General features: G+C 50.9%; 1 protein-coding gene across 1 annotated transcript in view; it reads left to right on the forward strand.

Moving 5' to 3' along the window:
• The window catches only part of USP36 (ubiquitin specific peptidase 36), a 34,765-nt gene that overhangs the window by 9,452 nt on the left and 10,998 nt on the right, over positions 1 to 14,315 (forward strand). Inside the window, exons 5-13 of the mRNA XM_032617180.1 lie at positions 2,481 to 2,591; positions 3,246 to 3,348; positions 6,521 to 6,588; positions 7,052 to 7,122; positions 7,752 to 7,834; positions 9,008 to 9,119; positions 11,049 to 11,189; positions 11,791 to 11,891; positions 12,850 to 12,988. Coding sequence (XP_032473071.1) covers positions 2,481 to 2,591; positions 3,246 to 3,348; positions 6,521 to 6,588; positions 7,052 to 7,122; positions 7,752 to 7,834; positions 9,008 to 9,119; positions 11,049 to 11,189; positions 11,791 to 11,891; positions 12,850 to 12,988 — 929 coding nt within the window. The remainder of the gene's footprint in view (positions 1 to 2,480; positions 2,592 to 3,245; positions 3,349 to 6,520; positions 6,589 to 7,051; positions 7,123 to 7,751; positions 7,835 to 9,007; positions 9,120 to 11,048; positions 11,190 to 11,790; positions 11,892 to 12,849; positions 12,989 to 14,315) is intronic.

A 14,315-nucleotide genomic window follows, 5' to 3' on the forward strand; every position in this document is an offset into this window, starting at 1 on the left:
GAACAAAGTGTCCACGGGCTTTTAAAATTAAACTTGCGCATTACCAGGGATTTGGGAAATCCTGTTCCAGGTATTTCTGGGTGAAATTGTTACTTGCCCTATTTTTTTTTTTTTTTTTTTTTGTGCTGAGTCACAAGGCTTGCGGGATCTTAGTTCCCGGACCAGGGATTGAACCCTTGGCGGTGAAAGCACCGAGTCCTAACCACTGGACCACCAGGGAGTTCCCAGTTGCCCTATTTAAGAGTGATGATTTATTAGTCTAAAAGTCTCAGCGTTTTAGATAATGATTAGAGGCTTAATTTCCACACGACTTTCATAGGAGTATCTTAACATGAATCAGATTTTGTAAATGGGAGCTCTTTTTGTTTGCTTAACATTTGTTACGTTTGTTATCTTAAATAACATTAGGTTTTTTGCCTCAATTTGAGCCTTCTCCACAATTATTGCCCTTTAAAAAGTGAAAGTAATGAATGGATATAGAGTTGAGAAAACTCTAAAATGAAAAATAAAAGCCTCTCCTTCATGTAAAGGCATTAATCACATGAATGGTTTTTTGATTTCCCTTCAAGAAGAATTTTTTGTGTAAATACTAGCATTTTTTTAAAAATTAAACTTTTTTGCATTATGGTAAGTGCATATAACATAAAATGTACCATTTTAGGTGTACAGTTCAGTAGCATTAAGTACCTTCACACTGTCATGCAACCATCACCACCATCCATCTCCAGAACTTTTTCAAACTGGAAGTCTGTCCCCATTAAAAACACCCCCTCCCCCCGCCAGCCCCCATCCTTGGTACCCTCCATCCTATTTTTTGTCTCGGTGACTCTTACTGCTCCAGGTACTTCATGTAACACAAACACAAGTGCTTGTCCTTCTAGGACTGGCTTACTTAGTATAATGTTCTCAAGGTTTCTCTTTGTTGTAGCAGGTGTCAGACTTCCTTTTCTTTTTAAGGCTGAGTAATATTCCACTTTATGTATAGACCACATTCTTTATCCATTCGTCTGTCAGTGGACGCTCAGATTGCTTCTACATTTTGGTTCTTGTGAATAATACTATAAATGTGGGTGTATGAGTATCTCTGAGACTCTGCTTTCCCTTCTCTTGGGTAAATACCTGGAAGAGGAATTACTGGATTATATGGGAATTCTATTTTTAATTTTTTGAGGAACTACCATACTGTTTTCCACAGTGGCTGTACCATTTGACATTCCCAGCAACAGTGTACAGGGGTTCCAGTTTCTCAACATCTTTAGCAACATGTGCCCTTTTCGTTTGTAGATTCTAGGATTTTTTTGTATGTATATGGTAAACAGGCTGCATACTGTTTCAGTTTTTAATTTGAGATAGGTCTAAGTAACTGGGTGATTGGAGGTGTTCAGGGGGAGAGTAATGGATTGGTGTGAATTTTGTGTTAGGCGCTGGGTCTGTTGAGGAAGGTCGTGCGCTATATACACGACTACAGTATCTTGTAGAACTAAAGATGTGCTTGCCCTTGGACCCAGAAATGTATCTTGTAGGTATATGCCTTAGAGAAACTGACATGCGCACAAGGACCATTCACCACAGCATTTGTGATAGCAGGAAGAGGCGGGGAGGTTGGCATGCAGGAAAAGGGGGGTCGTGTGGATGAACTGTGGTCTGGAGCAGGGATTAAAGAGCAGTTTGTTACACTTTATAGAGAGTGCGCTTAAACGTGAAGCTGCAGTATCCCGGTGAGTGAGTGCCACGTGTGGGATGCAGTGAATCCGTGAATGGGAACAGTGGTGACCTGGTTGGGGAGAAGGATGAAGCATGTGGGGAACAGGGCTGTGAGAGGTTGAGGGGGGAGTTCAACTATCACACCAGTACTTGACTTAAAAATCACCTAAAATGGGGTGTAGTCTTTGCTCTTCTCTGTGTATTTAAGATCATAATTGTAAGTAGAGGTAGAAGCATAACGCTATCTCGCTTAATTCCTGGGGGACAAAGAGTTTATCCGGAGCACGGGGACTGGCCGCAGCCTGGGGGCTCCATCGCAGCCTGGGAGCTCTGTGTGGCCCTCCGCCGGTCCTTATGGACCCGTCCCCACCATGTAGGTGTCGCCTGGGGCGCCAGAGCTGCAGAGTCGGGCCATCAGGCTGGGGGAGCACTGTGCCCGGGGTCTCCCCAGAGCTGGCTGAGCCCCTGTGTCTCCTGGAAACCAGAGCAGAGGTTCCTGCACTGAAGAGCACATGAAGCGGGTGTCGGGAAGCCCAAAATATTCTAGCCTGTTGACTATGTGATGCAGTTCGGAAGTCAGAGAAAGCATTGTTCTAAACGGTGCTTGAAAACTCAGACTCCTCGGTCTGTGGAGAGACCGGGTCCCGGGTGCTGCAGGCGGCGTGGGGGCTTGGGTCGGGCCGTCGGGCTCCTGCTGTCTCTGCCGGGCGGGAGGCCATGTCGTCAGCTCTCCTGGGAGCTCTCGCCTTACCACGACCGCCTGTCCGTGCCCGCAGGTCACCAGGGAAGCTTCTGCATGCTATGCGTCATGCAGAACCACATCATCCAGGCCTTCGCCAACAGTGGCAACGCCATCAAGCCCGTGTCCTTCATCCGAGACCTCAGAAGTAAGAGCAGCTTCCTTCTGGCGGGGGGCAGAAGGGAGGGCTCGGGAGGCTGCACACACAGAGTGTAGCAGACCAAGCGAGCCCTGGGGCTGGATGTGGAGGAGTCCACACCAGGTGGTGGTGGTCCCCGCCCTGAAGATCAGGTGGCTTTGGCCAGGCCGGGAGCTGTGTGTCGTGGGCCCGGAGGTGGGGAGCAGGTAAGGAAGGGCTGCGGGGCCTTTTCTCAACGTCAGAGAGACCAGTGTCCATGTGCTGTGACAGTCAGATATCTCCCTTAGCAGAAAAGATGGGCTCGTTGGTTTTTGAAGCCGGTGTAAGTTGTATTGCGATGACATGGTGATAATCTGCCACGGTCTGTATTGGCTCCTGGAAAACCAGCTTCAGTTCATCAATGGATCTCATATCCTTAATGCTTGGTGTTCATTTGTGCTTTCTGTTAAGTGTAGAGGGTTTAAGCCCTTAGGTCTCTTTGAGAAGATAACTGCCGTGAGGGTGGTACCTGGGATGTAGGAAGCCAGGCAGACTCCTTTTCCTCGCCTGGGTTTAGTCCTGGGTCTGCTAGGAGTTGGTGATGAGACCGACAGGAGTGGGACGTTTGGAGAGCAGGCAGGAGCTCTTCCCTTCCGGCCTGATGCTTCTTCCTTTCCTCCTTAGAGATCGCCCGGCATTTCCGCTTCGGGAACCAAGAGGACGCACACGAGTTTCTGCGGTACACCATTGACGCCATGCAGAAGGCCTGCTTGAGCGGCTGTGCCAAGTACGCGCTCCTCCCCCCACCCCAGGCTGCCTCTGTGGACCTTAGCCCTGTGGCCCTGAGCTGAAGCTCCAGCAAGGGGTCGCACTGCTTCCCAGGAAAGGGCTTCTCCTGCTGCAGGGCAGGTGGTGGCCATCTCTGTCCCAGCAACTCATGGAGGGAAATGCCTTTTTTTTTTTTTAATGTTTATTTATTTATTTTTGGCTGCGTCGGGTCTTCGTTGCTGTGCGCAGGCTTTTCTCTAGTTGCGTCAAGCGGGAGCTACTCTTCGCTGTGGTGTGCAGGCTTCTCATTGTGGTGGCTTCTCTTTGTTGTGGAGCATGGGCTCTAGGCGCGCGGGCTTCAGTAGTTGTGGCACGTGGGCTCAGTAGTTGTGGCTCGCGGGCTTAGTTGCTCCGTGGCATGTGGGATCTTCCCGGACCAGGGCTTGAACCCGTGTCCCCTGCATTGGCAGGCGGATTCTTAACCACTGCGCCACCAGGGAAGTCCTGGGAAATGCTTTAATAGATCTCTTCGAGGATCTTACGCTACTGACAGGGACTTGTCCCATCTTTTAAAAATCACCTCATTATTTTGGTACTGAGGATGGGGATGGTAGGAATTATAATGTCTTTATGGAAGAACTTGAAAGGCTGCAGGAAAACTTGAGGGTAAGGAGATTATGATCTTTGAGGTTTCACTCTGCCCAAATTTGAGAGCATAGACAAATGCACGTGACGGATTTATGGTTGGTTGCTTGGTCTTCCCTTTTGTAAAACAGCTACTGTCAGCAGTGTTTTTGTATCATTCTTGGGTTTTTGGGTTCAGAGAGAAGAAAGGAGGCAGGAAGTGCTGCCTAGGCTTGGAATAGAACTGAGTCCTGGAGTCTGGAAATACAACTCAGGAGTCATATCTGGAACATCCTTTGGGAAAGTTAGTTGAGTTGTAGCCATGAGGATGGGAAACCTCTGTTTCAGCAGATGAAACTCTGATGTCATTAAACCTGACCCGTAGCCCGGTAAAGTGGTCTGTCTTTGGTGACCCTGCACTGGTTGGGAAGTGACTCTCCCCTCGGGAACACACGATGGCATTGCTTTTGCTTGTGTTAAAGGCCCTTTTTTCCCCTTAACGCCTGGGAATGTTTCTCGTGTTCTGCCTTATGTGTTTGATGGTACGGTGCCCTTTCGGGTGCCGGGTTGTTGGTGTTCTCATGTCTCAGCCGCCCCCTCCCCGCGGCCGCACCGCACACCCCCCCACCCCTGCTTCCTGTGCCCCTCACTCCATCTCCTTTGAGTCCCTCCTCCATGTGCCCCTCGAAGTTCAGTCCTTGTTTCTTTCCTGAGTTTAGTGAACTTTCCCTCCTTTTGGTCATTTTATCTTAGTTTTAAGGCGTGTTCACGGTGTTCTTCCATCTCCCCCACATGCTTGTTTGGGGTCTTCAGTTCAGCCTGGAGTTTGTGTCGCTGTCTTCTCCTGCTTCATGTTGCTTCCGGGGGGCTGATTCTCGTCAGGTAGGGTGTCAAGTCTCCTTCACCATTTTCTACGGGAACCACCTTTGCTTCCGTACCACGAGGATTCGGCGATTCGCTCGGCTCTTGCTTCGGGCGCCCCCTTCTGGCCACACAGCGAAGCACACGCTGGAGTGGGCAGCTTTTCCTCTGCGGGCAGAAGGGGCTTGTGGCCTCAGTATTTTTATGTTTCTTGTTCAGGACCCTGGTTTTCCCCTTTGTTCTCCTGCCCTGAACCCCCTGCTCCCCAAGGAGGCTGCCTGCCTCCTCCTGCCGAGTTTTTGCCTTGGGGACTGCCTCCCAGCCACATCCTGTTGCCAGGACGCTTGGGAGCCTCACCTTACAGGAGGTGCTGCACAGGCCTCAGGTCCCCTCGTCCCTTCTCCTTTCCCTCCCTTCCTCTGGGACGCTCGGTGGGAGTGTCTGGGATGACTTTTTGATCTGGCTTTATTTTCCTGCTTCTGGGTGATTGAATGTCTGTGCTGTCCCTGCTTCCGGCTGAATGAGGGTGCGTCCTATGTGGTCCTCTGGGCCCCTGTCCTGACGGGCTTCACGTGACCCGGGGGCGACCTGGAGTTCAGCAGCTGCATCACGCCCAGAGGCTTTCAGTCTGCTCTGAGGTTATGTCCTTGCTAGTTTGGGGACCTAAAATGTCCCTTCTTTGATGAGTGGTGGTGACAGTATAGAAGGTGGCAGCTGATTTTTCTTTTCCTAACGTGCAGAATAAAAATCTGCTGACCCTTTGTTTGTCCCCCACGTGTTTTGGAGCTATACTCCTCAATGCGTCTGGGCAGCGCAGCCATGAATAGTCGTGTGGCCTGAACAGGAGGCTGAGACCAGGGCGCCTGGCTCGCTCTGCCGGTGGTGGGAGGTGGCCACCTGCGGAGGGAGGTGCCGGGTTAGCAGCACACACGCCGCTGCCCACCCCCGCCTGGGAGGCAGAAGCACCTGCAGGAGGTGGTGGGCAGGAGACTGGGGCCTGGGTGGACACGGGGAAGCTCTTCCCGGCAGGGAATGGGCCTTGCCATGTAGTGCTTTTGTGGCCCAAAAGACCAAAAGGGTGGCTGCGTTTGTGTCCCGGGGGTCTCGGGGACTCAGGACAGTTGCAGAGGAGTGGGTCAGATTCGGTGGGTTGCAAGCAAAACCAGGAGCAGAGGCTAGGCGTAGGGTATTGTTTCCAGAATCTTCGCTGCGTGAGTCGCTGTGGGTGCAGGTGCTGCGCTAGGTGCTCTCTGGAGCTCTGCTTCGCAGCTCTGGGGCTGGGGGTTTGAATGTAGGTCTGCCGGACCCTAAAGCCCACGCCCGTGCCCACTGCTGTCCTGCTGAGAGGGTTCAGAGGGGGAGTTTGTCCCTGCTCACCCTGCGCTCCCTTTCCCAGAGGTGCGCGTGTGCGGTGCCCACGAGGGACTGTGGGGCTGAGCTGGAGCGGGGAGGGGTGGGCCGGGGGGTGGGGTGACGTACAGGTCCATCCAGCCTCTTGCTCCCCGTGCCGTGGGAGGTGAGGCGGCTGCTGTGGGGAGCAGGCCACGCGGGTCAGCGCGTGCGGAGGCCTCGGGGCAGAGCTGTCGCTGACCAGGTGGGACCTTTCCCATCCTCGCACTGAGCGGGTAACGGCACAGGGGCTGGCGGGGCTGCCGGCCTGCTTCTTGGCCCCTGTCCTCCCCCTGAAGGCCATGGCCTTTCTGCAGGTTGGATCGTCAGACGCAGGCTACGACTTTGGTCCATCAGATTTTTGGAGGCTATCTCCGATCGCGAGGTAAGTGGAGAAATGTTCTCTGCCCCTTCTTGTTGGGGATTAGAGTATTAACCAGAAAGGCTTGGTATTGGCACCCAGGCTGACCCGCCAGGCCCAGGAGGCCTGCAGCCTGGTTTGTGCACCACAGCCCTGCCTGCTGCATTGCTGGGGGCCCCGTTCCTGGGAGGGGGTTTGGAGCAAAGCATCAGGAGCCTGTGGATGCGGGTGGTGTTCCTTTTCCTCAGACTCCATAGTTGCTCAGATGTGGCCGCTGCCCTTGGGGTGGGAGTGAGCACCCCGGGGCAGCTGGCCAGGCTGGGAAGGCACCTCGGGGTTTGCCCTCGTCTCCTCCTGAGCACTTCCCATCCCAAGATTTCAGGGGGCTGGTGAGCTGGTGGTCTGCCTCCAGTTCTCAGACTTGGAAACGGGGGTGGTGCCCTGGAGGCCCTGCACCCACCCCACTGCCCGCCTTGTTCTCTCGCAGTCAAGTGCTCCGTGTGCAAGAGCGTCTCAGACACCTACGATCCCTACTTGGATGTGGCGCTGGAGATTCGGGTATGGACCCTGTCATGCTGTTTCATTTGCATTAGGACAGGGAGGCCAGAGGGCAAAGACCCCAAAGAACAAAAACCTATGAGGGCATGTGATCCAGGTAGATCAGGAAAGAAATACTTGGAGTCCTACATTTTCGTGTATTTCTTCCTAGCCATTTCCCTGTGCGAGCTCTATTTTTTTCAAAAAGAAGGGGGAAAATAATGCAGTTTTGTGCCCTGAGGCATGAATAGCGGCCACACTGAGTGCAGGGTTTGAGCAGGGAGGTCCGGTGTGCTGCGGGCAGCTTTCACACAGAGGCTGCGCATTTCGGAGCGGCCTTCCTTTCTCCCTGCTCGAACTCTGCAGGAGGTGAGCTCACCTCAGCCTGAGGTCTGGACTGGACCCTCTGAGGCCTTGATGAACCCCCGGGGCTGTGATCCTCGTCAACAGAGGAGGGGTAACAGCCTGGCTCCCTGTTCCTTTGCCATGCTCTGAGTCCCAGAAGGTGGCAGCTAGCAGGCCAGTTCTTATGCAAGTGAAATGTTGTGATTTGCTGCGTCAGCCTGAAGAAGACCTTACATTCAGCATTTCTGGAGAGTCAGCCTATTTCTTCCGCTCTTTGTTCTATTCCCTGTTTTTGTCCTTCTCAGCAAGCTGCAAATATCGTGCGTGCCCTGGAACTTTTTGTGAAACCCGATGTCCTGAGTGGAGAGAATGCCTATATGTGTGCGAAGTAAGTTTCGTTTTGCTCTCGGCAAAAAGATCAAGCCGGCCAGAAAGAAAATACGTCACCTAACCCGACACGGCTGCCGTCCCCTCCCTCCCTCTCGCCCTCAGAGGTGACCACTGTCCACATTTCTTTTTTGTGGCCGCGCCTCACGGCTTGCAGGATCTCAGTTCCCCGACCAGGGATTGAACCCAGGCCGCGGCAGTGAAAGCGCCGAGTCCTAACCCTGGACCACCAGGGAAGTCCCAGTCACTGTCCACATTCTTGAGTGGTGTAGATGTGTCTTAAAACTGAAAACCTTTAAACAGTACAGATGGAGGGATAGCTGTGGTTGTCCTAGCTGCTGTCTATTATGTGGCGCTTACTCCGTGCTGGGCCCTGTTCTGAGGGCCTCGCGTGCACTCACTCGTGAAGCAGGGACTGTTATTACCCCCATTTCACAGGAGGAGAAAACTGAGGCACAGAAGTGGAGTGACTGGACATGGCCGTCTGCTCCAGAGGCCGTCCTGCCTCCTCGAAAAGCCGTGTTCTGTGGCTTCCGTTTTTGACTTGAGTTGTCCTCGGCATTTTTCCATTTCAGCAGTTGTGACTGACCTCGTCCTCTTTAGGGTTGTGCTGTCTCAGTGTGTGGGTGTGTTACTTTATATCCAGGTCATTTAAGAGCTGTAAATCACTAATGAAAGTTTTCTCGCTATGCTTTTCAGGGGGATGATTCTGTGCCTGAGCCCTGCTTTTTCTCCCTCTCAGTTCACTTCCTTTGGCTCTAGAAGCTGTTCACTTTTGCCTCTGTCTTCTCCCCCTTCATTTCCTGGTCTTCTGGCTTTGCTTTCGGTGATTTCCTGCCTGCCTGTTTATCTCTTGGCCACATCTGCTCGAATTTGCTTTTCCTGTGTTATAGCCCAAAGTTACTTTTCCATGCATCTTCTTTAGTCTCCTCATTGGGAAAGTACTTTGTTTTTGCTTTAGAATCTCCACCTTTTCTCTAGTCCTGGTGGCCCTGCCGTAGCTTTCCTTTCCTTAAGTGGTGTTGATTGGTTTTTAGGGGTGCAGAGGGCACGGTCTCATTTAAGAAGACCCCTTATTTAAAGTGCAGTTCCTGATATTCTGATACTGACCTAGTGTGAGGACAGCAGTCCTCAGAGCACGAGCTGAGAGCTCTTCCTCTCCCCTTCCTCGCAGATGCAAGAAGAAGGTTCCGGCCAGCAAGCGGTTCACCATCCACAGGACGTCCAACGTCCTGACACTCTCACTCAAGCGCTTTGCCAACTTCAGTGGGGGGAAGATCACCAAGGTGAGCACTCACAGCGCCCAGGCTGCTTGGTCAGCGCTTTCTGAAAGATTCCAGGCTCTACTCCAGATTGAGTGGATTCAGATCCCTGGAAGACAGGGCCCAGGAGTCTGCATTTTTGCAAAATCCCTAAATGATCATTATGCAGTCAAGTTCAAGAACATTTTTTCCCCAGCATCTTCCTGTGCTTGGGGTGCTCCTGCTATAGAAGGTCTGGGTGGCCCAGGAATCAATGTGATGAACACTGTGCTCCATGTCCTGTTAGTCTCTAAAGCAGGTGCAGCTGCAAGCTGTGCCTTTTTGTGGAGTGTAATAATTTACTTTTTTGCACAGTGGTGTTTTAATAGAAGATGCCTTGTCTCATGAGGGCCTGGAGATGTGTTCTCGGTTGGCAGAGCCTAGCTGTGTGGTTTGGGGCGAGGCACTTGTCTGAGCTTTCAGTCTTCTCACTGGCAGTGGTAGTGGTTAGGTCAGCATTTCCCAAACTGGTGTTCTGCAGAACGGTAGTATGGTACCCTGAAAAAAAGTGTTCCGTGTTCTGTGTTCAGCCGAGTTTGGGAAACGCCAAGCCCGAGTTAAGATAGTTCTTTTTAATTGCAGACCTTCTCAGAGCCTTTATTAAGCTGTGTCGTGTTTTGAATCTCCAAGGGGAATTTACTAAACTCAGTTACTGAGGGAGTCACTCATTCCTCCGTTCTAACACTTGGGCTTACGTTGCACCGTGCCGTGTGAGGCACTGGGAAATCAGTGGGAGATAATCAGTGCTGAATGAGGTCGTGTTGCTTCTGCCCTGAGGATCTCACGTTCCGCCATAAAATCTCCTGGAACTAGTTTTCCATTAGGACACAGTTTGAGAAACTGGTCTGTTTGATTTCGGCCCCATGTCTAGCAAGATTGGACTGGGGCTCCTGAGCCTATTGGATGTGTTGGCTTTTGAGATTTTGAGATTGTCAATAGACAGGAAAAGATATGTCGGTTAATATCATGACATTCTGTTGATCCAGACAAACAGGTACCAGCTGTACGAAGCCCAAGAACAGGCAGAAATAACCACTTGCCGTAGGACTTGGAGCAGTGGGTGCTTGAGATGGGGGCACTTACTGGACAGAAGGGGGTTCTCTGGGTCCATGTCTGTCTCTTGAATGGAGTGTAGGTTACCATCAGTGTACACTGGTCAGAACTCACCAAACTGTACTCCTATTTTCACTCTGTGTAAACCGTACTTCTTTTTTTGGCCGCACCGTGCGGCATGGGGGATCTTACTTCCCAGACCAGGGATTGAACCCATGCCCCCTGCAGTGGAAGTGTGGAGTGTTATCCACTGGACTGCCAGGGAAGTCACTGTACTTCACTTTTTTAAAAGTCTGTATGTGCACAGGCAGAAATGCAAGTATGTTATATCTGTATCATTCAAAGGTCATGTTTGGTAATATTTTCTTATGAAAAATTGTTGATTTCTAAAATAAATTATGGCATGACCTTCATCCTGAGCTACTCCATTAAAATTTTAACCTGCTGTTTCAATTAGCCGTGTGGAGTCAGCACCTGTTTTCCTGAAGCCCTGACTCCCAGCGCTGTGCCCCTGTACTCCCCTTGCAGTGTTCCTGCATGGTGGCAGGGAGGAGAATGAACGACTCTTCTCCTTTCACATGTGGGACCAGGTAGTGAGAGAACTAATTGGGATGCACGGCCAAGACAGGAGATCATAAACCACTTGTCAAGACAATAAAGTAAGAGTTTCTCATAGAAACTCCCATAGAAAGACTGCACTTTTCTGCTTCTTTTTTAATCACTGACTAAAGGAGGCCCCCGCCTCAGCCTTGCTGTGTGCCCATTGCCCCACATTGTTAAAGACCAGCTGATGGAGAGGGCAAGGTGACCCTTACTCCCAATGATGAATTGTAATTGCCTTTTCCTTGGCTTTTCAAACAGGATGTGGGATATCCGGAATTCCTGAACATCCGTCCGTATATGTCCCAGAGTAATGGTGAGCCTGTCATGTACGGACTGTACGCTGTCCTGGTCCACTCGGGCTATAGCTGCCACGCCGGGCACTATTACTGCTACGTGAAGGTCAGTGGCTCCTGTGTTGGTGTCAGGCTGTCTTAGGTGGTGGTATGCGTGCTACCTCCGGGGGGCAGGTTTGCGGTGCCTGTTTGCACAAGTCCAGATGTGACCTCTGCAGAATGTTTATTCTGTGGAAAGTGGCCGTGTTTTGTGGTTGTGTCCAGGTCCTGTTGTTGTTTCTTCGTGGAGTGCAAAGACGTGTTTTAAACCTGTCTCACCAGGATCTGTCCCACTCTTGGCCTTGCGATGAGACACTGGAGGGGGGGCTGCTGCCAGTGCCCTGTCCTTAGACCCCCCTGGAGAAGTCTCAGAAGGCCAGATATTGGTGGGAGAGGCTGTGCTGAGCAGACCTGTCAAAATAGCCTTCCACAAGGAAGGCTCGCATCTTTTGGGGTGCCAGGAAGGAAGGGGGACTCCAGCACACTTAGGGGCACATTCAAAGTTAGAGGGATACTTGACATTTTATGAAGTCATAAAACGCTAGTTAGTTCATCAGCACTGGGATACATGTGGCAGCTAAAAGGTTTTTTCCTTCCCTTGTTAAAAGTAAGGATCGCAGAAGTGTTGATCGTTGTGTTTTGTTTCGTCCACACCCTGCGCTGCTCAGGCAAGCAACGGACAGTGGTACCAGATGAACGACTCCTTTGTCCACTCCAGCAACATCAAGGTGGTTCTGAACCAGCAGGCCTACGTCCTCTTCTACCTGCGGTAACCGGCTCCCCACCCCCACCCCCCAGAGCGCTCGCCTTCACTCTGCTCTCGCCCCGACCGGCCTCCCTGGCCTTTCCCTGCGTGAAAGTGACTGGAATTCTGCAGGAGGGAAGCTCTTGGAGCAGCTCTCCTCCTGCCAGTCAGGTGTAGTGGAGAGCGGCCACTGGGAAGGGCACTTAGATCACGTCCACTTGGCTGTTGAGTCAAAGCCAGAGCCTGTGGGAAGGTCAGAGCAGGAGTCCATCTGCCCCACAGTGAGGTGGCTTTGAATGTAAATTGGAAGGTTGTCTATTACATTATTGCCCCAAATTAGATGCGTTCCATCTGGCTATCGGCTGGCGTACAGACCTTCCTCTGTGGGGAAAGTGATCACGGTGGGCAGTGAGGTAGGTTGTCAGTGGGTAGAGGCTAAGAAGTCAGAGGGTGTAGGCCTTTGGAAGATGCCTCTTCTTGGGACTGATCGTCACCGACCTGGAAGATGAGGGTGTGGAGCAGGGAGGTGTTTTGCTGCTCCAGGATGGCTTTCTGATAGACTGAGACTCTAATAATCTCGGAAGAACTGAGTAATTTGCTCTTTGCTTACATTGAGCAGAATCTCGGGCTGCGTAGTAAGTTCTCATGGTTTAAGGGCGAAGTCAGCTTCAGAGAAGCACGTTGGGACAGTCATGGTTCCCTCTGGCTGTTTTTCTGCCTTTGCCTGTCTTTTTTTATTTATCCGTGCAGCGTGGCTTGCAGGATCTCAGTTCCCAGACCAGGGATTGAACCCGGGCCACTGCAGTGAAAGCCTGGAATCCTAACCACTAGGCCAGCAGGGAACTCCCTGCCTGCCCTTTTTTTTTTGGAATGGAATTGTAACCTTGACTTCTGTATTCTGATTCCTCCTCACACTCAGTTTCGGTAAAGCCTCTGCAGCTTTAGTAAGACACTCCCTGACTTTGTTCTCTTCCTTTGACAGGATTCCAGGCTCTAAGAAGAGTCCTGAGGGCTCCATCTGCAGGACAGCCTCCTCCCTTCCCAGCCACCCCAGGGTGGTTCCAGACCACACCAGGAAGAATATCAGCAATGGGACCACGTCCTCATCAGTGACTGGAAAGGTACTTGTTTAAGAGGATCGATGTAATCATTGCCGTTCTTCGTGCCTGTGCCTCTCGGGGGATCGTGGAGCCCCCAGACCTCTTCATGCTGGGGAGCTCGGCCCGATGGAAGGAGAGTGCAGACAGCAGTCCTGCTGTATTCCACGTTCTTTCTGAAGTGGGTCACGGAGCCAACAATGGTGAGAAGGAAGAGGGGGACAGTGATGAGAAAACCTGACTCAGCAAATCAAGACTTAGAGCTCCCAGTGTGTCCCCACCTTAGAGCAGCTGCCACGCGGAAGTGCAGTGACAGGTTTCCCAAGCAAACCTCTGGCCTTAAGCATCTGGGAAAAAAATATTTTATCCCCACATTTTAATACTAAAAATGTGAGTAGTTTGTCCCAGTGTTAATTTTCTGATTTTGATAATTATACTGTGGTTATGCTAAGAGAACGTCCTTTGTTTTTAGGAATACTCGTGGGTGTGTATGGAGGTAAAAGGACGTCGTGTCTGAAATTTAACTCATATAGTTAGGAAAATATATATGTACATACATACACACATATATATGCAGAAGGAGAGAGAGCAGGAAAGCTAATGTGGTAAAGTGTTAACAATTAAGGAATACCCTTGAAGTTATTTTCGTATGTATTTGAAATTTTGTACTAAAAAAAGTTAAGAACTCAGTTTTATTAATAAGATAATAGCAGTTTCCTTATAATGTAATTCGTAATTCAAAAATAGAACGGCCCTCTCTGTTGACTACTTCTGTGATCCTTTCCCTTCCGTCTGAAGATCAAATCCAAACACAGGCTGCCGGGGCCTTCACATGTCTACAGGGGTTTTAGTCATTTATGCAAATCTGTTTCCTTTCCAACATTCAAGAAAATAGAAGCTGAAATAGAAGCATTAGAGTTGACGTAGCAATGACATGCCGTGACCTGGTTGCAAAGGTGGTGGTCACTGTGGCCAGAGCAGGAAAGCCAGAAGCCCTGGGTGCCGCTCAGAGGAACAGCGACGGGCATGGGGGTGCCTGAGGGCGAGCACGGCACCCCCCCCCGCCCTGCCCCCCACCCCACCCCCTGGTCAGGCCACCGCAAGGCCTCTTCACTGACCCTGCGTGTTTTCATCATGAAAATAACTTCCCAAATACACTGCAGTTGCACAGAAGTTATTTTACTCTAAGTAACATTGTGTTAAGTTCCATGTACTTAAATGCTCAACAAGTGAACGGTTTTGCAGTACAGTGGGAAGATGTATTCCTTTTAGGAAGAACGCTAATAAAGAAATAATGACCTAAGTGACGTAAAACCAGTCTGTCGCCTGTGCAGAGGATATGGATGCTTAA

This window comes from Phocoena sinus, chromosome 20 (assembly GCF_008692025.1).
Source record: "Phocoena sinus isolate mPhoSin1 chromosome 20, mPhoSin1.pri, whole genome shotgun sequence".
In the NCBI taxonomy this organism is placed as follows: Eukaryota; Metazoa; Chordata; class Mammalia; order Artiodactyla; family Phocoenidae; genus Phocoena; species Phocoena sinus.